We start from the raw sequence: 26,844 nt of genomic DNA, 5'->3' as shown, positions 1-26,844 counted from the left end.
AAATGTGGGGTAGCCACAGCAGCGCAGGGTCCGGACCAGTCACTACTATGAACCCCGTATGGAAGGTCGGTTCGCCCAGAGGAAATCCAGTTCAGATAGAAGCCACACTTAACGCGTATCGGTATAAAACCTTCATCAGAAGTGTGGTTACATGAGCTCACTGCTGGCTTTAAATAAGCCGCCGCTCAACATGTCAGTGAACACTAATTTCCGGTTGCCGGAGACGCTAGCCCGGAAGCAGTATGGCTGTGCGTTCCAGACAGCCGGAAATGCGCTCCATCACAACACGTAGTTGTAGCGCTCGTGTTTTTTTCCTTTTGTTTAATTCATACCTTAGACGGTGTTACCGCTATAATGATTATAACTAGGGAGAGGCGACATCCTTTAAAGTATAAAATGATCTGTCGCTATGTACTGCTTAATATTTTGATGGAAAGAAAAACATGGCCGTGCGTTCCATAGGTAAATGGTGCATGACAGATTGCGTGTCAATGACTATAATACAGTACAATACCCGTTATAAAATCATGAGCAAGCTAAAAAGTGAATATTATACACATATGGAGATGAATAATTAATAAATATGTATACATTGGTAATATATTCAATAAAAATGTGTACAATAAAAAAGAATACATAAATAATCTACACAGAGTATTAAAAATAGTCTATATGATATCTTAAAAATATAGAGGAATTTGGGGATAAATACAATGGATTCACAGGAAATGTCGTAATTCAAATTCTACGTTTAACCCATTGGGAACAATGGTTTTTAAACGATGTATCCAGCGCATCTCTGTTTGAGATAATCGCTTATCCAGATCCCTTGTACGCCACTTGGACGTCAGCTGCTGAATACCCCAGAAATTAATTAAAAAGCATTCCTTGGAATCATGGTATTTCTTAAAATGCATGGAAACATTATGAGTGACAAGACCTTTGCGTATGTTGTAGATATGCTCCGCTAAGCGGATCTTCAACTGTCGGGTAGTCTTCCCTACATAAAATAGGCCGCATGCACACTCTAATAAATATATCACATTCTTCGAGTGGCATGTGATAAAATTTTCAATTTTAAATTCTTTTCCTTTTACCTCAAACGTTGTTATTTTTCTTTCTTTGGATTTCACAGTTTTACAGGCTAAACAGCTCCCACATCTATGAAAACCTTTAGTTCTCTCGCTTTGCCTTTGTTGCGTCTCAAGGGTACTTTTAACTAAATGATCTTTCAGAGATCGGGCTTTTCTATATATAAAAGTGGGTTTTTGCGGAAGTAGGTTACCAAGAATTGGGTCCTGTTTAAGTATAAACCAATTTTGTTTAAAAACTTTTTCTATTAGGTTGTGCTGATTTGTAAAATTTGAAATAAAAGACCACTGGTGTTTGTCAGTGTCATTTATCATATTTGGTTCCCTTATTCTTAGGAGCTCTTCTCTATCTTTGTTATTTATTTTATTTTTTGCTTTTCTGATGAGTTCCTCAGGGTAACCCTTAGCAGATAGACGATCAGACACTTCCTGTATTTGCTGTTCGCAGATTACCGGATCTGAGCAATTTCGCTTCATACGTACAAATTGGCCATATGGAATGCCATTAAGCCAGTTTCGATGGTGGGCACTGGTTATATCTATGAAGCTATTTGAGTCAGTCAGTTTCCTGAAGGTCTTTGTATTGCACTTTCCATCTTTTATAAAAATTAGTAAGTCTAAAAATGATATTTCTTCTCTACTCTTTTCAAACGTGAGGTTGATGTTAAAAGTATTTGTATTCAAATTATCACAGAATGTTTCCAGTTCTGCATCACTTCCCCGCCAAATAAATAAAACATCATCTATAAAACGGAACCATGACACTAGACCCGCCCCCAGCGTGCCTCCCTGCCAAATGGACTGGTCCTCCCAGTAGGCCATGTACAGGTTGGCATAGCTGGGGGCGAATCTAGTGCCCATTGCAGTGCCTATGCGTTGAATAAAAAAGGAACCATCATAATAAAAGTAATTATTAGATAGTATAAAATCAATGCTCTTTAAAATAAATTGTTGTAGTTCTGCATTGTACTGAGATGTTGAAAGGAAGTAGGTGACTGCTTCTAAACCCTTTTCCTTGTTAATTATTGTATACAGGGTGCTTACGTCTGCACTGCATAAGATATCTTCATTTTGCCATTCATAGTTAGACAGTTTTCGTAGGACATCTCCCGTATCTTTGAGGAAAGCTTTAGTGGTTATGACTAAAGGTTGTAGATAGTGGTCAACCATAGCCGAGAGGTTACTGGTTAGGCTATTACACCCAGAAACTATGGGCCTTCCTGGGGGAGCAATCGGGTCCTTGTGCACTTTTGGTAATATATAGATGGTTGGTATCGATGGCTCCTTAATATTAATGAAATCAAATTCACTTTTGGTGATAACTTTACTCTGTAGAGCGTCGGTGGTTAGGTCAATCAAGGATTTAGAGATTCTAGTGGTAGGGTCTACTTTCAATTTTTCATATGTGTTGCCAGCTCTTAGTTGTTTATCGATCTCATTTTTATAGAAATCTTTAGTCATCAAGACTACCCCTCCCCCCTTATCAGCGGGTTTAATGATTGTATTTTGATCATCTTGCAACATCTTAAGAGTTTGAAAATCTTTTTTACTTAGATTAACTTTATTTGTGTAGCGCCCTGCCTTTGTTTTATTAATCTTCTCAATCTCCTCACATACTATTTTATTAAAACATTCAAGAAAGCTGCCTTTACAGTGTGTTGGATAAAATAATGATGGCGGTTTGAATCTTGAAGTGATAGTTGGTGGACTATCCTCAGTTTCAGTAGTTTTTTCTTTATCTTTTGTTTCAAAAAATCTTTTAATGGTAAGCTTTCTAATATATTTTTGGATGTCAATAAAAAGATCAAAAGAATTGGCTCTACAAGTGGGCACAAATTTTAAGCCCTTCTGTAGTATCCTAATTTCTGACTCATTTAGGTCTCTTCCTGTTAGGTTGAAAATTTTACCTTTTGATTGGTCATCTATGATGTTAGATATTTTTGCTTTTGGGTTTTTAAGTGATTTTTTTGAGGGATTTTGCCTTCTTTTTTGTCCTGCACGTTTCCCTCGTTTTGTTTTCTTTTTTCTTTTTGCTATCGTCTTATTGGGGTTTGTTGCTCCCATTCTAAAAAAGACTGGCTTTCTTTTCTTGTCTTATCCTCATATCTATCCAAGTTACTGAACCGGTTTCTGAGTCTTATAGGGTATGAGTCCTGTGGTGCATAATTAGGTCTAAACGGTCTCTTCGGTGTTTCCCACATATCTTCCCTATAATGATCCTCATCATAGTTTCTCCATTGATTTTGTCTCATAGGGCGTCTATATTGATACCTCTTTTTATATTGGTTCTGTCTATTGTTTGAATTTCCATAAACTGGTATTTGTGAACGGTCCTCTAATTTATTGTTAAATTTTTTCTTTTGTACACGGGATTTTTTAAAAGGGGGTACATATGTGTTAGATGGTTGAGAAGAGGTAGTTCCTGAATTTGATGGTACTGCTGTTTCAACTTCTTTGACAGGATTTGTATCCCTTAAATACTTCTTTCCCTTTCTTTCTCTTAGTTCACGAGTATTTTTACTAAGTTTGTCCAGTAGGGCTTCCTCATACATGGGAAAATCATCTAAATCTTTGAAGGGGCGTACCATATTTTGAAGTGTTAAGATTTCTTCATTTAATGTTTTAAGTGTTTTTGCTCTATCTTTTAAAATGAGATTCATTAGGGAGTAAGAGCAGGTATCTAGGATAGTGTCCCAATCCTTTCTAAAGGATTCATCTAGTGTATTAAATGATGGTGGTTTCAGAATTTTTAACCCTTTAGGTATGGTTTTGGAAGCAATATAGTGCTCCAGGGTCACTATTTCCCACCAAATCTTGTTTTCTTTGATCATCACAGACTCAAGTTTAAAAAATACAGAACCAAGGTTCTCATTACTGATGTCGATATTTGCATCCTGTGATGTAAACGTGTTTTTTACCAGTTGATCACGTAATTCTCTAAAGGCGAACATATCAGCAGCACTAACCCCAAAAAACAATGGATGTGCAAAGGAAACAGAGTGGAGTGGTGTTTCAGGGTTCTGTGCGCTCAATATAGCGAATGCAGCTTAACACACATAACAATGAGTGACATCCAAATACACTCAAAAAACAGTGGAAGTAGAAAGAGAGATGTTTGTGTGTCCAGCGCTTAAGCTGTTCCCATATACTTTTCACACCAAATGTGAAAAGTAAAGTTATACAGTCACCATCAATCAGTCCGTCTTTATGATAAATGAATCGGGAGTGATGATAGTTGCAGATGACGTCCTCACACTCTCCACGATGTATATGAAATACAATTGGAGCAGAAATAGTGCAAATACGTTTTGATAAACAAAGTGATTTATTTTAAAAGTTGCACTTACAATTTAGACGAAAAAACAGGCATAAAAGGGATTTCTTTGGCAGAACAGCAACCAGCAACCAAAGGATGGAAATGTGGGGTAGCCACAGCAGCGCAGGGTCCGGACCAGTCACTACTATGAACCCCGTATGGAAGGTCGGTTCGCCCAGAGGAAATCCAGTTCAGATAGAAGCCACACTTAACGCGTATCGGTATAAAACCTTCATCAGAAGTGTGGTTACATGAGCTCACTGCTGGCTTTAAATAAGCCGCCGCTCAACATGTCAGTGAACACTAATTTCCGGTTGCCGGAGACGCTAGCCCGGAAGCAGTATGGCTGTGCGTTCCAGACAGCCGGAAATGCGCTCCATCACAACACGTAGTTGTAGCGCTCGTGTTTTTTTCCTTTTGTTTAATTCATACCTTAGACGGTGTTACCGCTATAATGATTATAACTAGGGAGAGGCGACATCCTTTAAAGTATAAAATGATCTGTCGCTATGTACTGCTTAATATTTTGATGGAAAGAAAAACATGGCCGTGCGTTCCATAGGTAAATGGTGCATGACAGATTGCGTGTCAATGACTATAATACAGTACAATACCCGTTATAAAATCATGAGCAAGCTAAAAAGTGAATATTATACACATATGGAGATGAATAATTAATAAATATGTATACATTGGTAATATATTCAATAAAAATGTGTACAATAAAAAAGAATACATAAATAATCTACACAGAGTATTAAAAATAGTCTATATGATATCTTAAAAATATAGAGGAATTTGGGGATAAATACAATGGATTCACAGGAAATGTCGTAATTCAAATTCTACGTTTAACCCATTGGGAACAATGGTTTTTAAACGATGTATCCAGCGCATCTCTGTTTGAGATAATCGCTTATCCAGATCCCTTGTACGCCACTTGGACGTCAGCTGCTGAATACCCCAGAAATTAATTAAAAAGCATTCCTTGGAATCATGGTATTTCTTAAAATGCATGGAAACATTATGAGTGACAAGACCTTTGCGTATGTTGTAGATATGCTCCGCTAAGCGGATCTTCAACTGTCGGGTAGTCTTCCCTACATAAAATAGGCCGCATGCACACTCTAATAAATATATCACATTCTTCGAGTGGCATGTGATAAAATTTTCAATTTTAAATTCTTCTCCTTTTACCTCAAACGTTGTTATTTTTCTTTCTTTGGATTTCACAGTTTTACAGGCTAAACAGCTCCCACATCTATGAAAACCTTTAGTTCTCTCGCTTTGCCTTTGTTGCGTCTCAAGGGTACTTTTAACTAAATGATCTTTCAGAGATCGGGCTTTTCTATATATAAAAGTGGGTTTTTGCGGAAGTAGGTTACCAAGAATTGGGTCCTGTTTAAGTATAAACCAATTTTGTTTAAAAACTTTTTCTATTAGGTTGTGCTGATTTGTAAAATTTGAAATAAAAGACCACTGGTGTTTGTCAGTGTCATTTATCATATTTGGTTCCCTTATTCTTAGGAGCTCTTCTCTATCTTTGTTATTTATTTTATTTTTTGCTTTTCTGATGAGTTCCTCAGGGGAGGAACTCATCAGAAAAGCAAAAAATAAAATAAATAACAAAGATAGAGAAGAGCTCCTAAGAATAAGGGAACCAAATATGATAAATGACACTGACAAACACCAGTGGTCTTTTATTTCAAATTTTACAAATCAGCACAACCTAATAGAAAAAGTTTTTAAACAAAATTGGTTTATACTTAAACAGGACCCAATTCTTGGTAACCTACTTCCGCAAAAACCCACTTTTATATATAGAAAAGCCCGATCTCTGAAAGATCATTTAGTTAAAAGTACCCTTGAGACGCAACAAAGACAAAGCGAGAGAACTAAAGGTTTTCATAGATGTGGGAGCTGTTTAGCCTGTAAAACTGTGAAATCCAAAGAAAGAAAAATAACAACGTTTGAGGTAAAAGGAGAAGAATTTAAAATTGAAAATTTTATCACATGCCACTCGAAGAATGTGATATATTTATTAGAGTGTGCATGCGGCCTATTTTATGTAGGGAAGACTACCCGACAGTTGAAGATCCGCTTAGCGGAGCATATCTACAACATACGCAAAGGTCTTGTCACTCATAATGTTTCCATGCATTTTAAGAAATACCATGATTCCAAGGAATGCTTTTTAATTAATTTCTGGGGTATTCAGCAGCTGACGTCCAAGTGGCGTACAAGGGATCTGGATAAGCGATTATCTCAAACAGAGATGCGCTGGATACATCGTTTAAAAACCATTGTTCCCAATGGGTTAAACGTAGAATTTGAATTACGACATTTCCTGTGAATCCATTGTATTTATCCCCAAATTCCTCTATATTTTTAAGATATCATATAGACTATTTTTAATACTCTGTGTAGATTATTTATGTATTCTTTTTTATTGTACACATTTTTATTGAATATATTACCAATGTATACATATTTATTAATTATTCATCTCCATATGTGTATAATATTCACTTTTTAGCTTGCTCATGATTTTATAACGGGTATTGTACTGTATTATAGTCATTGACACGCAATCTGTCATGCACCATTTACCTATGGAACGCACGGCCATGTTTTTCTTTCCATCAAAATATTAAGCAGTACATAGCGACAGATCATTTTATACTTTAAAGGATGTCGCCTCTCCCTAGTTATAATCATTATAGCGGTAACACCGTCTAAGGTATGAATTAAACAAAAGGAAAAAAACACGAGCGCTACAACTACGTGTTGTGATGGAGCGCATTTCCGGCTGTCTGGAACGCACAGCCATACTGCTTCCGGGCTAGCGTCTCCGGCAACCGGAAATTAGTGTTCACTGACATGTTGAGCGGCGGCTTATTTAAAGCCAGCAGTGAGCTCATGTAACCACACTTCTGATGAAGGTTTTATACCGATACGCGTTAAGTGTGGCTTCTATCTGAACTGGATTTCCTCTGGGCGAACCGACCTTCCATACGGGGTTCATAGTAGTGACTGGTCCGGACCCTGCGCTGCTGTGGCTACCCCACATTTCCATCCTTTGGTTGCTGGTTGCTGTTCTGCCAAAGAAATCCCTTTTATGCCTGTTTTTTCGTCTAAATTGTAAGTGCAACTTTTAAAATAAATCACTTTGTTTATCAAAACGTATTTGCACTATTTCTGCTCCAATTGTATTTCATATACATCGTGGAGAGTGTGAGGACGTCATCTGCAACTATCATCACTCCCGATTCATTTATCATAAAGACGGACTGATTGATGGTGACTGTATAACTTTACTTTTCACATTTGGTGTGAAAAGTATATGGGAACAGCTTAAGCGCTGGACACACAAACATCTCTCTTTCTACTTCCACTGTTTTTTGAGTGTATTTGGATGTCACTCATTGTTATGTGTGTTAAGCTGCATTCGCTATATTGAGCGCACAGAACCCTGAAACACCACTCCACTCTGTTTCCTTTGCACATCCATTGTTTTTTGGGGTTAGTGCTGCTGATATGTTCGCCTTTAGAGAATTACGTGATCAACTGGTAAAAAACACGTTTACATCACAGGATGCAAATATCGACATCAGTAATGAGAACCTTGGTTCTGTATTTTTTAAACTTGAGTCTGTGATGATCAAAGAAAACAAGATTTGGTGGGAAATAGTGACCCTGGAGCACTATATTGCTTCCAAAACCATACCTAAAGGGTTAAAAATTCTGAAACCACCATCATTTAATACACTAGATGAATCCTTTAGAAAGGATTGGGACACTATCCTAGATACCTGCTCTTACTCCCTAATGAATCTCATTTTAAAAGATAGAGCAAAAACACTTAAAACATTAAATGAAGAAATCTTAACACTTCAAAATATGGTACGCCCCTTCAAAGATTTAGATGATTTTCCCATGTATGAGGAAGCCCTACTGGACAAACTTAGTAAAAATACTCGTGAACTAAGAGAAAGAAAGGGAAAGAAGTATTTAAGGGATACAAATCCTGTCAAAGAAGTTGAAACAGCAGTACCATCAAATTCAGGAACTACCTCTTCTCAACCATCTAACACATATGTACCCCCTTTTAAAAAATCCCGTGTACAAAAGAAAAAATTTAACAATAAATTAGAGGACCGTTCACAAATACCAGTTTATGGAAATTCAAACAATAGACAGAACCAATATAAAAAGAGGTATCAATATAGACGCCCTATGAGACAAAATCAATGGAGAAACTATGATGAGGATCATTATAGGGAAGATATGTGGGAAACACCGAAGAGACCGTTTAGACCTAATTATGCACCACAGGACTCATACCCTATAAGACTCAGAAACCGGTTCAGTAACTTGGATAGATATGAGGATAAGACAAGAAAAGAAAGCCAGTCTTTTTTAGAATGGGAGCAACAAACCCCAATAAGACGATAGCAAAAAGAAAAAAGAAAACAAAACGAGGGAAACGTGCAGGACAAAAAAGAAGGCAAAATCCCTCAAAAAAATCACTTAAAAACCCAAAAGCAAAAATATCTAACATCATAGATGACCAATCAAAAGGTAAAATTTTCAACCTAACAGGAAGAGACCTAAATGAGTCAGAAATTAGGATACTACAGAAGGGCTTAAAATTTGCGCCCACTTGTAGAGCCAATTCTTTTGATCTTTTTATTGACATCCAAAAATATATTAGAAAGCTTACCATTAAAAGATTTTTTGAAACAAAAGATAAAGAAAAAACTACTGAAACTGAGGATAGTCCACCAACTATCACTTCAAGATTCAAACCGCCATCATTATTTTATCCAACACACTGTAAAGGCAGCTTTCTTGAATGTTTTAATAAAATAGTATGTGAGGAGATTGAGAAGATTAATAAAACAAAGGCAGGGCGCTACACAAATAAAGTTAATCTAAGTAAAAAAGATTTTCAAACTCTTAAGATGTTGCAAGATGATCAAAATACAATCATTAAACCCGCTGATAAGGGGGGAGGGGTAGTCTTGATGACTAAAGATTTCTATAAAAATGAGATCGATAAACAACTAAGAGCTGGCAACACATATGAAAAATTGAAAGTAGACCCTACCACTAGAATCTCTAAATCCTTGATTGACCTAACCACCGACGCTCTACAGAGTAAAGTTATCACCAAAAGTGAATTTGATTTCATTAATATTAAGGAGCCATCGATACCAACCATCTATATATTACCAAAAGTGCACAAGGACCCGATTGCTCCCCCAGGAAGGCCCATAGTTTCTGGGTGTAATAGCCTAACCAGTAACCTCTCGGCTATGGTTGACCACTATCTACAACCTTTAGTCATAACCACTAAAGCTTTCCTCAAAGATACGGGAGATGTCCTACGAAAACTGTCTAACTATGAATGGCAAAATGAAGATATCTTATGCAGTGCAGACGTAAGCACCCTGTATACAATAATTAACAAGGAAAAGGGTTTAGAAGCAGTCACCTACTTCCTTTCAACATCTCAGTACAATGCAGAACTACAACAATTTATTTTAAAGAGCATTGATTTTATACTATCTAATAATTACTTTTATTATGATGGTTCCTTTTTTATTCAACGCATAGGCACTGCAATGGGCACTAGATTCGCCCCCAGCTATGCCAACCTGTACATGGCCTACTGGGAGGACCAGTCCATTTGGCAGGGAGGCACGCTGGGGGCGGGTCTAGTGTCATGGTTCCGTTTTATAGATGATGTTTTATTTATTTGGCGGGGAAGTGATGCAGAACTGGAAACATTCTGTGATAATTTGAATACAAATACTTTTAACATCAACCTCACGTTTGAAAAGAGTAGAGAAGAAATATCATTTTTAGACTTACTAATTTTTATAAAAGATGGAAAGTGCAATACAAAGACCTTCAGGAAACTGACTGACTCAAATAGCTTCATAGATATAACCAGTGCCCACCATCGAAACTGGCTTAATGGCATTCCATATGGCCAATTTGTACGTATGAAGCGAAATTGCTCAGATCCGGTAATCTGCGAACAGCAAATACAGGAAGTGTCTGATCGTCTATCTGCTAAGGGTTACCCTGAGGAACTCATCAGAAAAGCAAAAAATAAAATAAATAACAAAGATAGAGAAGAGCTCCTAAGAATAAGGGAACCAAATATGATAAATGACACTGACAAACACCAGTGGTCTTTTATTTCAAATTTTACAAATCAGCACAACCTAATAGAAAAAGTTTTTAAACAAAATTGGTTTATACTTAAACAGGACCCAATTCTTGGTAACCTACTTCCGCAAAAACCCACTTTTATATATAGAAAAGCCCGATCTCTGAAAGATCATTTAGTTAAAAGTACCCTTGAGACGCAACAAAGGCAAAGCGAGAGAACTAAAGGTTTTCATAGATGTGGGAGCTGTTTAGCCTGTAAAACTGTGAAATCCAAAGAAAGAAAAATAACAACGTTTGAGGTAAAAGGAGAAGAATTTAAAATTGAAAATTTTATCACATGCCACTCGAAGAATGTGATATATTTATTAGAGTGTGCATGCGGCCTATTTTATGTAGGGAAGACTACCCGACAGTTGAAGATCCGCTTAGCGGAGCATATCTACAACATACGCAAAGGTCTTGTCACTCATAATGTTTCCATGCATTTTAAGAAATACCATGATTCCAAGGAATGCTTTTTAATTAATTTCTGGGGTATTCAGCAGCTGACGTCCAAGTGGCGTACAAGGGATCTGGATAAGCGATTATCTCAAACAGAGATGCGCTGGATACATCGTTTAAAAACCATTGTTCCCAATGGGTTAAACGTAGAATTTGAATTACGACATTTCCTGTGAATCCATTGTATTTATCCCCAAATTCCTCTATATTTTTAAGATATCATATAGACTATTTTTAATACTCTGTGTAGATTATTTATGTATTCTTTTTTATTGTACACATTTTTATTGAATATATTACCAATGTATACATATTTATTAATTATTCATCTCCATATGTGTATAATATTCACTTTTTAGCTTGCTCATGATTTTATAACGGGTATTGTACTGTATTATAGTCATTGACACGCAATCTGTCATGCACCATTTACCTATGGAACGCACGGCCATGTTTTTCTTTCCATCAAAATATTAAGCAGTACATAGCGACAGATCATTTTATACTTTAAAGGATGTCGCCTCTCCCTAGTTATAATCATTATAGCGGTAACACCGTCTAAGGTATGAATTAAACAAAAGGAAAAAAACACGAGCGCTACAACTACGTGTTGTGATGGAGCGCATTTCCGGCTGTCTGGAACGCACAGCCATACTGCTTCCGGGCTAGCGTCTCCGGCAACCGGAAATTAGTGTTCACTGACATGTTGAGCGGCGGCTTATTTAAAGCCAGCAGTGAGCTCATGTAACCACACTTCTGATGAAGGTTTTATACCGATACGCGTTAAGTGTGGCTTCTATCTGAACTGGATTTCCTCTGGGCGAACCGACCTTCCATACGGGGTTCATAGTAGTGACTGGTCCGGACCCTGCGCTGCTGTGGCTACCCCACATTTCCATCCTTTGGTTGCTGGTTGCTGTTCTGCCAAAGAAATCCCTTTTATGCCTGTTTTTTCGTCTAAATTGTAAGTGCAACTTTTAAAATAAATCACTTTGTTTATCAAAACGTATTTGCACTATTTCTGCTCCAATTGTATTTCATATACATCGTGGAGAGTGTGAGGACGTCATCTGCAACTATCATCACTCCCGATTCATTTATCATAAAGACGGACTGATTGATGGTGACTGTATAACTTTACTTTTCACATTTGGTGTGAAAAGTATATGGGAACAGCTTAAGCGCTGGACACACAAACATCTCTCTTTCTACTTCCACTGTTTTTTGAGTGTATTTGGATGTCACTCATTGTTATGTGTGTTAAGCTGCATTCGCTATATTGAGCGCACAGAACCCTGAAACACCACTCCACTCTGTTTCCTTTGCACATCCATTGTTTTTTGGGGTTAGTGCTGCTGATATGTTCGCCTTTAGAGAATTACGTGATCAACTGGTAAAAAACACGTTTACATCACAGGATGCAAATATCGACATCAGTAATGAGAACCTTGGTTCTGTATTTTTTAAACTTGAGTCTGTGATGATCAAAGAAAACAAGATTTGGTGGGAAATAGTGACCCTGGAGCACTATATTGCTTCCAAAACCATACCTAAAGGGTTAAAAATTCTGAAACCACCATCATTTAATACACTAGATGAATCCTTTAGAAAGGATTGGGACACTATCCTAGATACCTGCTCTTACTCCCTAATGAATCTCATTTTAAAAGATAGAGCAAAAACACTTAAAACATTAAATGAAGAAATCTTAACACTTCAAAATATGGTACGCCCCTTCAAAGATTTAGATGATTTTCCCATGTATGAGGAAGCCCTACTGGACAAACTTAGTAAAAATACTCGTGAACTAAGAGAAAGAAAGGGAAAGAAGTATTTAAGGGATACAAATCCTGTCAAAGAAGTTGAAACAGCAGTACCATCAAATTCAGGAACTACCTCTTCTCAACCATCTAACACATATGTACCCCCTTTTAAAAAATCCCGTGTACAAAAGAAAAAATTTAACAATAAATTAGAGGACCGTTCACAAATACCAGTTTATGGAAATTCAAACAATAGACAGAACCAATATAAAAAGAGGTATCAATATAGACGCCCTATGAGACAAAATCAATGGAGAAACTATGATGAGGATCATTATAGGGAAGATATGTGGGAAACACCGAAGAGACCGTTTAGACCTAATTATGCACCACAGGACTCATACCCTATAAGACTCAGAAACCGGTTCAGTAACTTGGATAGATATGAGGATAAGACAAGAAAAGAAAGCCAGTCTTTTTTAGAATGGGAGCAACAAACCCCAATAAGACGATAGCAAAAAGAAAAAAGAAAACAAAACGAGGGAAACGTGCAGGACAAAAAAGAAGGCAAAATCCCTCAAAAAAATCACTTAAAAACCCAAAAGCAAAAATATCTAACATCATAGATGACCAATCAAAAGGTAAAATTTTCAACCTAACAGGAAGAGACCTAAATGAGTCAGAAATTAGGATACTACAGAAGGGCTTAAAATTTGCGCCCACTTGTAGAGCCAATTCTTTTGATCTTTTTATTGACATCCAAAAATATATTAGAAAGCTTACCATTAAAAGATTTTTTGAAACAAAAGATAAAGAAAAAACTACTGAAACTGAGGATAGTCCACCAACTATCACTTCAAGATTCAAACCGCCATCATTATTTTATCCAACACACTGTAAAGGCAGCTTTCTTGAATGTTTTAATAAAATAGTATGTGAGGAGATTGAGAAGATTAATAAAACAAAGGCAGGGCGCTACACAAATAAAGTTAATCTAAGTAAAAAAGATTTTCAAACTCTTAAGATGTTGCAAGATGATCAAAATACAATCATTAAACCCGCTGATAAGGGGGGAGGGGTAGTCTTGATGACTAAAGATTTCTATAAAAATGAGATCGATAAACAACTAAGAGCTGGCAACACATATGAAAAATTGAAAGTAGACCCTACCACTAGAATCTCTAAATCCTTGATTGACCTAACCACCGACGCTCTACAGAGTAAAGTTATCACCAAAAGTGAATTTGATTTCATTAATATTAAGGAGCCATCGATACCAACCATCTATATATTACCAAAAGTGCACAAGGACCCGATTGCTCCCCCAGGAAGGCCCATAGTTTCTGGGTGTAATAGCCTAACCAGTAACCTCTCGGCTATGGTTGACCACTATCTACAACCTTTAGTCATAACCACTAAAGCTTTCCTCAAAGATACGGGAGATGTCCTACGAAAACTGTCTAACTATGAATGGCAAAATGAAGATATCTTATGCAGTGCAGACGTAAGCACCCTGTATACAATAATTAACAAGGAAAAGGGTTTAGAAGCAGTCACCTACTTCCTTTCAACATCTCAGTACAATGCAGAACTACAACAATTTATTTTAAAGAGCATTGATTTTATACTATCTAATAATTACTTTTATTATGATGGTTCCTTTTTTATTCAACGCATAGGCACTGCAATGGGCACTAGATTCGCCCCCAGCTATGCCAACCTGTACATGGCCTACTGGGAGGACCAGTCCATTTGGCAGGGAGGCACGCTGGGGGCGGGTCTAGTGTCATGGTTCCGTTTTATAGATGATGTTTTATTTATTTGGCGGGGAAGTGATGCAGAACTGGAAACATTCTGTGATAATTTGAATACAAATACTTTTAACATCAACCTCACGTTTGAAAAGAGTAGAGAAGAAATATCATTTTTAGACTTACTAATTTTTATAAAAGATGGAAAGTGCAATACAAAGACCTTCAGGAAACTGACTGACTCAAATAGCTTCATAGATATAACCAGTGCCCACCATCGAAACTGGCTTAATGGCATTCCATATGGCCAATTTGTACGTATGAAGCGAAATTGCTCAGATCCGGTAATCTGCGAACAGCAAATACAGGAAGTGTCTGATCGTCTATCTGCTAAGGGTTACCCTGAGGAACTCATCAGAAAAGCAAAAAATAAAATAAATAACAAAGATAGAGAAGAGCTCCTAAGAATAAGGGAACCAAATATGATAAATGACACTGACAAACACCAGTGGTCTTTTATTTCAAATTTTACAAATCAGCACAACCTAATAGAAAAAGTTTTTAAACAAAATTGGTTTATACTTAAACAGGACCCAATTCTTGGTAACCTACTTCCGCAAAAACCCACTTTTATATATAGAAAAGCCCGATCTCTGAAAGATCATTTAGTTAAAAGTACCCTTGAGACGCAACAAAGGCAAAGCGAGAGAACTAAAGGTTTTCATAGATGTGGGAGCTGTTTAGCCTGTAAAACTGTGAAATCCAAAGAAAGAAAAATAACAACGTTTGAGGTAAAAGGAGAAGAATTTAAAATTGAAAATTTTATCACATGCCACTCGAAGAATGTGATATATTTATTAGAGTGTGCATGCGGCCTATTTTATGTAGGGAAGACTACCCGACAGTTGAAGATCCGCTTAGCGGAGCATATCTACAACATACGCAAAGGTCTTGTCACTCATAATGTTTCCATGCATTTTAAGAAATACCATGATTCCAAGGAATGCTTTTTAATTAATTTCTGGGGTATTCAGCAGCTGACGTCCAAGTGGCGTACAAGGGATCTGGATAAGCGATTATCTCAAACAGAGATGCGCTGGATACATCGTTTAAAAACCATTGTTCCCAATGGGTTAAACGTAGAATTTGAATTACGACATTTCCTGTGAATCCATTGTATTTATCCCCAAATTCCTCTATATTTTTAAGATATCATATAGACTATTTTTAATACTCTGTGTAGATTATTTATGTATTCTTTTTTATTGTACACATTTTTATTGAATATATTACCAATGTATACATATTTATTAATTATTCATCTCCATATGTGTATAATATTCACTTTTTAGCTTGCTCATGATTTTATAACGGGTATTGTACTGTATTATAGTCATTGACACGCAATCTGTCATGCACCATTTACCTATGGAACGCACGGCCATGTTTTTCTTTCCATCAAAATATTAAGCAGTACATAGCGACAGATCATTTTATACTTTAAAGGATGTCGCCTCTCCCTAGTTATAATCATTATAGCGGTAACACCGTCTAAGGTATGAATTAAACAAAAGGAAAAAAACACGAGCGCTACAACTACGTGTTGTGATGGAGCGCATTTCCGGCTGTCTGGAACGCACAGCCATACTGCTTCCGGGCTAGCGTCTCCGGCAACCGGAAATTAGTGTTCACTGACATGTTGAGCGGCGGCTTATTTAAAGCCAGCAGTGAGCTCATGTAACCACACTTCTGATGAAGGTTTTATACCGATACGCGTTAAGTGTGGCTTCTATCTGAACTGGATTTCCTCTGGGCGAACCGACCTTCCATACGGGGTTCATAGTAGTGACTGGTCCGGACCCTGCGCTGCTGTGGCTACCCCACATTTCCATCCTTTGGTTGCTGGTTGCTGTTCTGCCAAAGAAATCCCTTTTATGCCTGTTTTTTCGTCTAAATTGTAAGTGCAACTTTTAAAATAAATCACTTTGTTTATCAAAACGTATTTGCACTATTTCTGCTCCAATTGTATTTCATATACATCGTGGAGAGTGTGAGGACGTCATCTGCAACTATCATCACTCCCGATTCATTTATCATAAAGACGGACTGATTGATGGTGACTGTATAACTTTACTTTTCACATTTGGTGTGAAAAGTATATGGGAACAGCTTAAGCGCTGGACACACAAACATCTCTCTTTCTACTTCAAATGCAATAGGTAAAATAAGCATACTTACCACAGTGACAGCATCATTCAACAAGGATTCCCCAAATACTAAGATGTAGAGTTGCTCATTGACATGAATATTTTCAAAAACAGCCAGAACGGCCACTGGGTCTACAGCTGAAATCAAGCTTCCGAACAGCAGGCATTGCAGCAACGTGATATTTAACAGCCCAAATGCTTCTATCTGACAGATTCCAAAGAGTGATATGCCAATACCCATAGCGTTCCATAATGTACCCACTACTGCATACCAGAATATCGTGCCCACGTTGTCAAAGAAGGGGCGTGTGGGCAGAAAGTAACCTGCATCTAACACAATTGGTGGCAAAAGATACAGGAAAAAGACATCCGTCTTCATTGCAGGCGGAGAACGTTCATTAACTGCAAATATAATTCCGCCAAGAAGTAATCCAACCAGGATAAGGAGACAGCTCTCCGGTACTATAGTGTGCAACTTGTGGTATAGATGGAAGCCTGTGTGAGAAAGATACAAAAAGGTGATATATCATATAACTGCTAGATAGAAAAATACAATTAATATTCATTTCAAGTTTTTTTCCTCGTGCACATGAAAATGAAATAATAAACCCTCAGGTTACTCAGGATGTATGACAAAAGCACACTGTCTTGGCGAGTGAAGCTGCATCCAATGACACAGTTGCTGGTTTTGGTATGCCTAATAAACAGGTACCATGTGCCTCTTTTTTCTGGAACATTTAATGATGCCTCTCCCAAATGCCAGCAGCATATCAGCAGGAGCACTGCAGGCCAGCCAGACCCAGTACATATATATAGGAGGTGGCCAATGGGAGGAGGTGTGCTTTAAAAAAATGTATTAGTTTGTTTGGTGTCACACACACCCAGGTGGACACTGGTGTCTAATACCCCTTTAACATTGCACTTTTAAAATGGTGTATTGCCGTTTTTTTCCCATTTTAAAACGTTTAAGGCTGCAATGTGAAAGTGCCAAAGTTGATTTACCGGTTAAAGTTAAAAAGCAGAGTCCTACACGTTTTAAAGCCGTTTTTTAGGCAGTGTGAACAGCTCTATTTCAACGGCTTGAAACGTGTCCCTTGGGGATTAAACGGGTTGAATTTTGAATGGTATTAAATGATTTTTAAAACGGTTTTCACCTGCAATGTGAAGCCCCATTTAAGAATACCGTGTCATTACCCATTTCTGCAATGTGAAAGCAGTATAATCCGTTGGGATGCAGGTGTAGCACACAGGGAGAAAGGGAGGCCAGGCTACTGCTGCAGCTGCCTCTATCCCCCGCTCAGCACACAGCACTATGCAGAGATGGGATGGAGAGAGAGGCTGCTGTAGCAGTTAGTTCTCTCTTGTCCCTGTAATGGGGAATGTGGGGGAGAGACTTAAGTCCCACTAACAGTTGCGGGCCGGGGTAAAAAGTACACCGCTCTCCCCACCCCTAGGCACCACTGCATGTGCATAATGCTGTGGCTTCTAGGGCAACAGCAGCTGATCTGCACATTTGCGGTGTAACTCCTGCACATGCACAGATCATTATGTAAATATTTTTCTGTGAATTTCTGAATCTGACCCACTGCAGCAGATTTATAAGCAGCTTCCACCAGAAAATCAGCATATCTAGGTTCCCGCTGTTTTTCCCATGCTGTTTCCCATACATTGGATTGGTAGCCACACTGTGGGCCTGATTCAGAGCTGATTGCAAACTTGAGAATTTGCGAAGCGAGCGATTAACGAATGACTGAGCATTACGCATGTGTGAGCCTAATTAGCCTAATTAGTGAAAGAAAATGCACGTGCATCGTAAATGCAAAGCGGGTGGAAATTGACTGACAGTAACTTGGCGTTTTGGAGCGGTAGCCGACAGCTTCCTGGGAGTGTCAGAAAAACGCAGGTGCGCTCATCTGTTTTAAGGGAGGGTCCGTGACATCAGCGCTGGCCATGATCAGCCTGTCTCAGTCGCAGATTAGTGGAAGGATCAGAGCTACTCACATTGGGGTTTATTCTAGTTCATTCTTTCTAACAAAATCCTTCTTAGATGGACAAAACCATGTGCACTGCAGGGGGGCAGAAGTAACATGTGCAGAGAGAATTAGATTTGGGTGAGTTATTTTGTTTCTGTGCAGGGAAAATACTGACTGCATGATTTTACACTTCAATATAGATCTCACTTTGAAGAAAAACCCCACCCAAATCTAATTCTCTCTGCACAAGTTACATCTGCCCCACCTGCAGTGCACGTGGTTTTATCCATCTAAGAAGGATTTTGTCAGAAAGAATGAACTAGAATAACCCCCTAAGGCACAGAGTGCAATAATCTGTCAATGATCGGGGATTGTGTATTGGATGTGCAAGTCGATGCGCAAATTTACACAGGGCGAGTTTTTTTTGTCGGAGCGATGGCTATCTACTTGCAGACATCTGCAACTTTCAATCAGGTCAGAATCTGGCCCTATATGCAAATGTAATGCCATGTTCTTGTTATACCTAGCTCGTATGGTATGTGGTCATTACATCTACATTAGGTTGACAGACAGTAGCTCGACACATGAACAAGTTCGACATGCATTAGGTTGACACGATCAAAAGGTCGACATGTTTTCCCCAAATTTTTTTAAAAAGGACTTGTTCATACTTTACCTTCCCAGTGAAGGTGTAGAGGGAATATAATAGTGTGCCGTGCGCAGTGAGGCACCGTGCCCGAAGCATGGCGAGCCATATGAGGGGACACGGTACACCTATACGGTGCCCATTTCGACCTACGTCGACATAGACACTAAATAAAAACCTAAAAACATGTCAACATTTTTCATGTCCACCTTTTGCTTGTGTAGACCTTTTGACCCTGTCCACCTAATGCATGTTGAACTTTTTCATAAGTGGATGTACTACTGCCTGTCAACCAATATCGATCGACCTAAAACTTGTCAACCTAACGATCCATACCTAGTTCTACAATGTTGCATGAAGTTTAAATGAAATAGGACAAAGATTGCACAAGGATAAAGGGTGTTATTCTAAATGTGTTGGTCCCGCACGCATTCGCACGGGGGACAGATGTTCCGCATCTGTGCATGCACAGGCGCATTTCTTCACATGTGCAGATGCTGGATGCGAGCAGGTGCGGCAAACTGCATGTTCACTGTCCTGCTCGCACCTAGCAGTGCAGGCAGGGGGGTGCAGCCTATGGGCCCAGCGTTTCATGGTTGTTTCCATGAAAACACTGGGAATTCGCATGGTAATGGCCTGGTGTGGCGGGTGCAGGGGGTGGGCAGCTGACACTAGCTATAGTGTCACTATAGCCCACTGTGTACACACGGGGTGATTCAGGCAACCTTCTACGTGATTTTGACAATGTAGTCAAAATTGCTTAGAAGATTGCCCTGTGTGTACACCCCTTAAGTTTTCCAAGTAGTAGCACTAGCCTTCATGGCAATGACAAAAGGCAAAGGAAAACTCCACCCGTTTCTACACAAAACTGTGTGTTTGTTTTCAGAGCAGAATTACAATTCTTGTGAAAGGAACGGCATTCTTCCATCATGTCTAGGAAAGTATATTTTGCCTTTATATGCCATGTGTAATGTTCAGAATATGGGTGCACACAAGTACTAGAATGCGAGTCGTTCAAATGAGAGGAGAGTAGGAACAGCAATGATAGGGAACAAGTTTAAAGCTGATTCTTAAATCAGCTGTCTCCTCACTGGAGAATTGTTCTGGTGTTTTACTATACACCACTGCTATTCACTGTGAGTTGGGGGAAATGCAAACCTGATTGCACGGCCAAAAATTCACACATCCTCCCCTAAATCGCTAATTTAGCGTTTTCCTAGGCAAACCTTGTGTTTCTTTTGGCATGCCTGCCTTTTTCTTAGCACTCTTTACACTACCACTAATCGACCAGTTACCACCCCCAGACACCTACTTCCTGTCAATCACCTTGCGAACGGGCATCAATCAAGAAAAGCAGCAGGAGTTCATCGCTGCCGGGCGTCGCACACGTGCATTGTGGCCCATTGGCATGCACAGTCGATTGATAATCGGCCGCAGTGGGAATTCAGATCTGAATTACCCCCTAAGTTAGCACTGCCAAATGGCTTGAGGAATAGACACCTCAGCCTGCAGAACAACATTGACCAGCATGGGAAAGAGAGAAAGCCCCAGATACATTCCTGGTAATAGTGGAAACTAGCCAAAGCTGTTGTCAGTGAGGCCTTGTGAGGAACTTGGGAGAAAGGAATGCTTTTGCTACTGAAGTTTCTTCCATTCATATTACTCATTTATTTTAATTGGGTTATTACATACTGGAACTTCCATTAAAATGAAAGGGATATTGAAATACATTTTAAAAGCTCTAAGCCACAAAAACATAGAAAATGTACCTGATGCATCTCAACCACAGTTATATCCACATATCAAATACATGTAATAAAGCAAAGGGAAGATAATATACGTCACTGCAGCTGCTATGCAGCGACACATCCCAGAATGCCCGACAACAGTTTTGCTGCTTGGTCATGCTGAAACTGTGGCATGGCATGCTGGGATGTGTAGTTGCAGTGCCACAAGGGTTAGGTCTAAATTCAAGTGGGCTGAGGGACCTTGTCACATGACAGGGGAGGAGAGGGGGCAGAGAGAGGAGGAGCAGGGTCGGAATAAGGCACCCAAATAGACCCTTGTGGGCTCGCTTCGCTCACCACGCTTCAGGCACGCTGGCTCAACTTCACCCGCCACCTGGTTACTGAAGGCAACCAGTGGTGGCGTGGAGAGAGAAAAGAGCAAGCCCCCTGGCCTTGCTCCTCCCCTGGGCATCAAAGGTCCTTTAGCCCACTAGAATTTAGCAACTACCGTGCCCCCGGTTCCATACCCCTGTACTAATGCATTGTATTTCTATGTGCGATGACATGCGGTTTTCCCTTTTCACTTTTTTGTTTTTACACAGTTGGTGTACCAGAGGGTAAATCCTCTAACAATATTTTTGTAAAGTAGAGCCTGACTAACAATATATATTTAACATACTTAGAAATCAGTTACTTTCACTGCAGTTTCTTTAATAAAACAGGTTTTGTACACATGATTACTGCAGTTGCTGTGCAGTCGTAAAGTGTTATAAAGGAACACAATTATTGCAGGTCATATTAAACTGTCTGGCTCACACTGATATTTTATGTTTGCAGAGAAAATATAATTTGGTGAGAACGTGATCTAAAGCCCTGTACACATGGGGCGATATTAGCCAGTATCGCTGGCTAAATGGTGCTGAGCGACCATATTACTCGTGTTTTACAGGGCGATAAATTGTAAGGAGCGCACTGCCACAGCCAGCCCTTAACACTTTAAGTGCAAAGTAAATTTGTCAAAATAGGCGTGAAAATTTAATCATAATGACGTGGAATGTTTACCTTATGTAGGAAATATAGGGTGAAATATAATAGGATGAGAGATTCAGAAAGTGAGAGATTTGGTTAGAAATCTCCATTTATTAAAAGCGGCAATCATTTTCGCTTCACAATCAAACTAGTTTTGCCGTGAAAATGATTGCCGCTTTAAAAAAACCTGAAGATTTCGTACCTAATCTCTCACAATCTGAATCTATCATTCTATTAAATTTTCCCCAAAATCTTTTTTTACATAACATTTTTTATTTTAATTTATATGACAAATGTGAGCGACGCTGGCATTATTAGCGGATATTTTGCGCATATCTCACATAGATGTTGTCACTCAAAGAATTAATGGTCACTGGTCGCAAAAGGATGCTCCTGCGATTTTGACTTTTTAGTGCTGACTTGTCAGTCAGTCAATGATAAATATGGTACCTTGTGCAATATGGTCGCTGAGCGATAATAAGCCAAAATTGCTCAGCGACCATATTGCACCGTGTGTACATACCTTAAAAAAAAGGAACCATAATTAAGTAACATGTCATTTATGTATTTGAAATAAATGAAAGAAACAAGTGGGCAGCTTTGTACAGTAGTAACCATGACATTCCTGTGTGCAGCATGCAGTGGGACTGCAGGCCTTAGTGAGGACTAAACTACCTGAAACAAGCCACCTTGTGAATACACTAGCAACAGAAAGGATCTCTTCATATGACGGGTCTTGTCAATAGGTAAGATTGTTTCCCCGAAAACACAAACCACATGACCCACATTGTGTTGTGTGGGATATCTGTCCTCAAGTGCAGACTGTACAAGTTCCAAAAGGACATACTGTAGGGTAGACAACTTAAATAAAGGAAAGACTTTGCTTATGTACTATAATAATACACTTATAATCTTTTCAAAACATCTCCATTCTTGTCTCATTTAGACCTATAGTTATTACATGTGAATAAGAATATTAGAACGTTATCCACAATTTAGCAATTGAAACATGTACAGTCTAAAAGGTTTCCCTTTAGAGCATCACTTTATCTAATGAGCTGATGCTGTTTGTTGGAGTGTCACATCAGTGCAATTAAAGCCTTTTTAGGTTTTGTCAATATTGTAGCTTAGCTTCGAAAATTATGAAATGCATATATCAATTATTCATTTCCAATAACCTGCCAACAAATACTTACCTCTACAGTACTAAATAATACATTGCCTAGCAAGACCTATTTTCATTTTTACATAAAGTATTGCACATTATACCTGCCTGCACATATAGTATAGTATACAGTATATTCTCAGTATTGGGGAAGTTTTTCTGTATAATCATTTCAAATAGTACAGGCAACTGCAGGTTTGATGGAAATGAAATTAAATGTGTAAACTTCAATGAACCCAAATAATCATTAACCAATCACAGAAGAAGCATTTTTATATAGCATCCCAGATTTTGTCAGGTTTTAAATAACCACAGGTCTCTCAAGAGATTGAACAAGGTAACAAGTGCATTTAAAAATAACATGTGTGTGAATGGTAGGTTCTTTGTGGATCTGCAGAATTAGGACAGTTTCATCTCGGCAGGATTATACACGTTAATTAGAACCAAGGCGCCCTAAAGTTACTGCATAATATAAATATGGCATTCATAAACATAATACATATGCTAGATGTTCTAAAAAAAGATGTTGCCACATATAATGATAGTGATTCTATAATAATCACCTGCCTGGCAGTGCACGAGCTTACATACTGTACGATTACTATATTGCAAGCTCCCTGTGGCCAAACTGTTCCTCAATATCACTAGCACCTTTGCAAAGGATAGTGGCAGCAAGGGAGACACTGGATCTACTCACCGATCTTAGCAAGGGAGGCCAGCAAGATCCAAAGTGTGATCTCAAAAGGAATCTGTACATGGGGGTAGTCCAGGGTAAAGACTGACAGCCGGGTCTCGGCGGGGGTGACCCCATGGTGGGGTACGGTGTGTAGCTCTGTGCTGGGAGCAGAGGATGAGCTGACTAGCCTGGCTAGTAGTGTGATGATGAAGAAGTGCAGCATAAGGCAGAGCCCGGCTCTGGGCACTTGGGGCGTCATGGCACAGAATCAGCGCACACTGGCAGGCTCTGCCCGGGATAGAGGCACCCAGTCCCCGCACACCCCCGCAGCCTAGCACTGACACATGACGCTGCCGGCACTGATTTGGGACTGGGAGACCTTGCGCTGACTTCCTGTCCCGTCTCTCCTGCAGTAGTCTCACACACAGAGGGAACAGGTGCTGAGTGCGGGACCTGCCCACCGGCCCTGGCACAGCCCGGCGACCCCTCCCCTCCGCCGCCTGTCTCGTCACCCGGGACGGGAGCCTCTGCACGTATGTATTCACACAGGACACCGACATCAGCACACAGGGGTGATCGCATTAATGGCAGTGCTACTGACGGAACGATAGGGTAGGGATATAGAACTACAAAGAAACAGCAGTAGCATTGTCCTCATAACCATGTCCTGCAGCTGTAATGATGTTGCTTTATACAGGGTTTTAATTCTTTCTATATTTGATTATCATTATGTTATATAAATACCTGTTTTTTATTTTGTGAAACAATTGTTTAGTAAAGATCAAGCATATACAGTACAGTACAATTTGGTTTGTAATTTTCCAAGCAAGGAGGAGTATCCACAGGGGGATACAGTCATTGGGTCTACAGAAAGTTGGTCGACAAGCATTGGGTCGACACCGTTAGGTCGTTTTGGGTCAAGGTCAAGATGGGTTTAGGTTCACAGCTCATCAGGTCGACACAAGCATTAGGTTGACAGTGTCTAGGTCGACTTGGGGTTTTGCGCTGTTTTTTGAGCTGACATGCGCCAACAGGCGGTATTTCATGCCCTACCATCCAGTAGAGCATGGTGGGAGAATAAAATAGTGTGCACACCGAGGCACCGTGCCTGAAACATCGCGAGGGGATGCGGTGCACTGGAAACTCAAAAAACAGTGAAAAACCCCATGTGGACTTTTTTACTGTCAACCTAATGCTTGTGTCGACCTATTGACCTGTCGACCTAAACCCATGTCGACCTAGACCCATGTTGACCTAACGATGTCGACCTATAGCTTGTCGACCAACTTACTGTAGACCAAATGATCCCAACCCTCAATAGGTAGGGTGCCCATCCTATCTAAAATATACAGTATATAAACCATACACAGGTATATATACCTTTTTTTATTTATTTTGCATAATACAGTCATAGTGGTAATAATAATAACTGCCAGATGGTGGATACATACAAATGACCAGCGGTGAAGATGTTGGTGATCAGAATACGGACGCCGGCATCTCTATGGTGCGAAATGCAGTTTTTTAGAGGTTTGGTCACATTTGACGGCATTTCACTCCCCGTTGACAATGAGCATTTAACTACCCTTTGGTAACGAGCATTTAACTACCCTGTAGCAATGAGCATACAATCCTCTTTGACAATGAGCATGTAATCCCCCTTGCCGTTATGTTGCATTGCTTAATGACCATTTGCAGCCCTTCATGATTTCATGTATGCCCCATAATTATGGAATATTCCATCAGGATAATGTACTATGTCAATGGTCCCAAGTTGTCCAGAGCTGGTTCAAGAAGCATTCTGTAGAATTCTGGAGAATGATGTGGCCCGACGTAAACCCAATTAAGGATATTTTGAGGAGCTCTCACAGCAATGTTGGTACTCAAGGGATTACATACAAGATATAGCAGTACCACTGCCATAGAGAGGCACAGGTAAAGGTGTTCCAAGGTGCATAAAGTCCAGAATAAGTGCATACGTTACAGAAAGGCCTGTATTTTCAACTCGTTTCACCACAAAGCAGAGCATCTTTCTGAGCGGACTTTCCATTGACCTTTCCTCTGGGAGCGCATACTGTGAGCATCATAGTGGGTACACACTAGACGATGTGCCCAGGGCCGCCAAGAGAAATCCTGGGCCCCGGTACAACAACTTCCTGGGGCCCCCACGGACGGAGCTCCCCGCACTCTGTTGACCCTTGTTATGCCACTGCTTCCAAGGTGGATACAGGGACAAAAATTTACACCTTAATGCCTATTACACATGTCACACACCCATTACATACTTCCTAACTGTCTCGCTTACCGCGGGAACGTCACGATATTCGGGGACGTTCCCACGTCCCGTCCGGGGCCGCCATTGTCCCGTGGTGGGGGGGACAGTTGGGAGCCCCCCCGGCCTGCCATAATAGATGCTGTGCGCATGTGCACAGCATCTATTCAGTGCCGACGAGCGGCGAAAATGGGGGCGTGGCCGGAGGACGCATCATCCCGCGAGGCCATGCCCCATTTTCTCGAGGCCGTGCCCCCTTTGTGGGAGCGTGTAACCCCTGGCAGAACATGTAACCCCTGGCAACGACCTCCCAACTATAGAAGTTGGGAGGTATGCCATTACATATTATACCACATGCCATAATGCTCATTACACGTTATGCCACACTGTAGTGGCCATTACACATTATACCATACACTGTAATACATATTACATAGTTTACCACATGCCATAATGCCCATTACACATTATTCCACACACCATAATGCTCATTGCATATTATGCCACACACTGTAATGTCTATTACATATAATACCACACATAT

At 39.6% G+C, this 26,844-nt stretch overlaps 1 protein-coding gene across 1 annotated transcript in view; it reads right to left on the bottom strand.

Moving 5' to 3' along the window:
• Positions 1 to 24,451, bottom strand: part of LOC146060774 (sodium/hydrogen exchanger 2-like) — a 68,873-nt gene extending 44,422 nt beyond the window's left edge. The window contains exons 1-2 of the mRNA XM_083174391.1: positions 24,050 to 24,451; positions 16,844 to 17,307 (exon numbers count right to left, since the gene is read on the bottom strand). Coding sequence (XP_083030517.1) covers positions 16,844 to 17,307; positions 24,050 to 24,287 — 702 coding nt within the window. The 5' untranslated portion in view covers positions 24,288 to 24,451. The remainder of the gene's footprint in view (positions 1 to 16,843; positions 17,308 to 24,049) is intronic.
• Positions 24,452 to 26,844: the final 2,393 nt, after the last annotated feature.

This window comes from Crinia signifera, chromosome 2, assembly GCF_055691185.1.
Source record: "Crinia signifera chromosome 2, ASM5569118v1, whole genome shotgun sequence".
NCBI classification, from domain to species: domain Eukaryota; kingdom Metazoa; phylum Chordata; class Amphibia; order Anura; family Myobatrachidae; genus Crinia; species Crinia signifera.
Note: the sequence above shows the minus strand (reverse complement) of the source record. Positions and strands in the feature narration are given on the sequence as shown.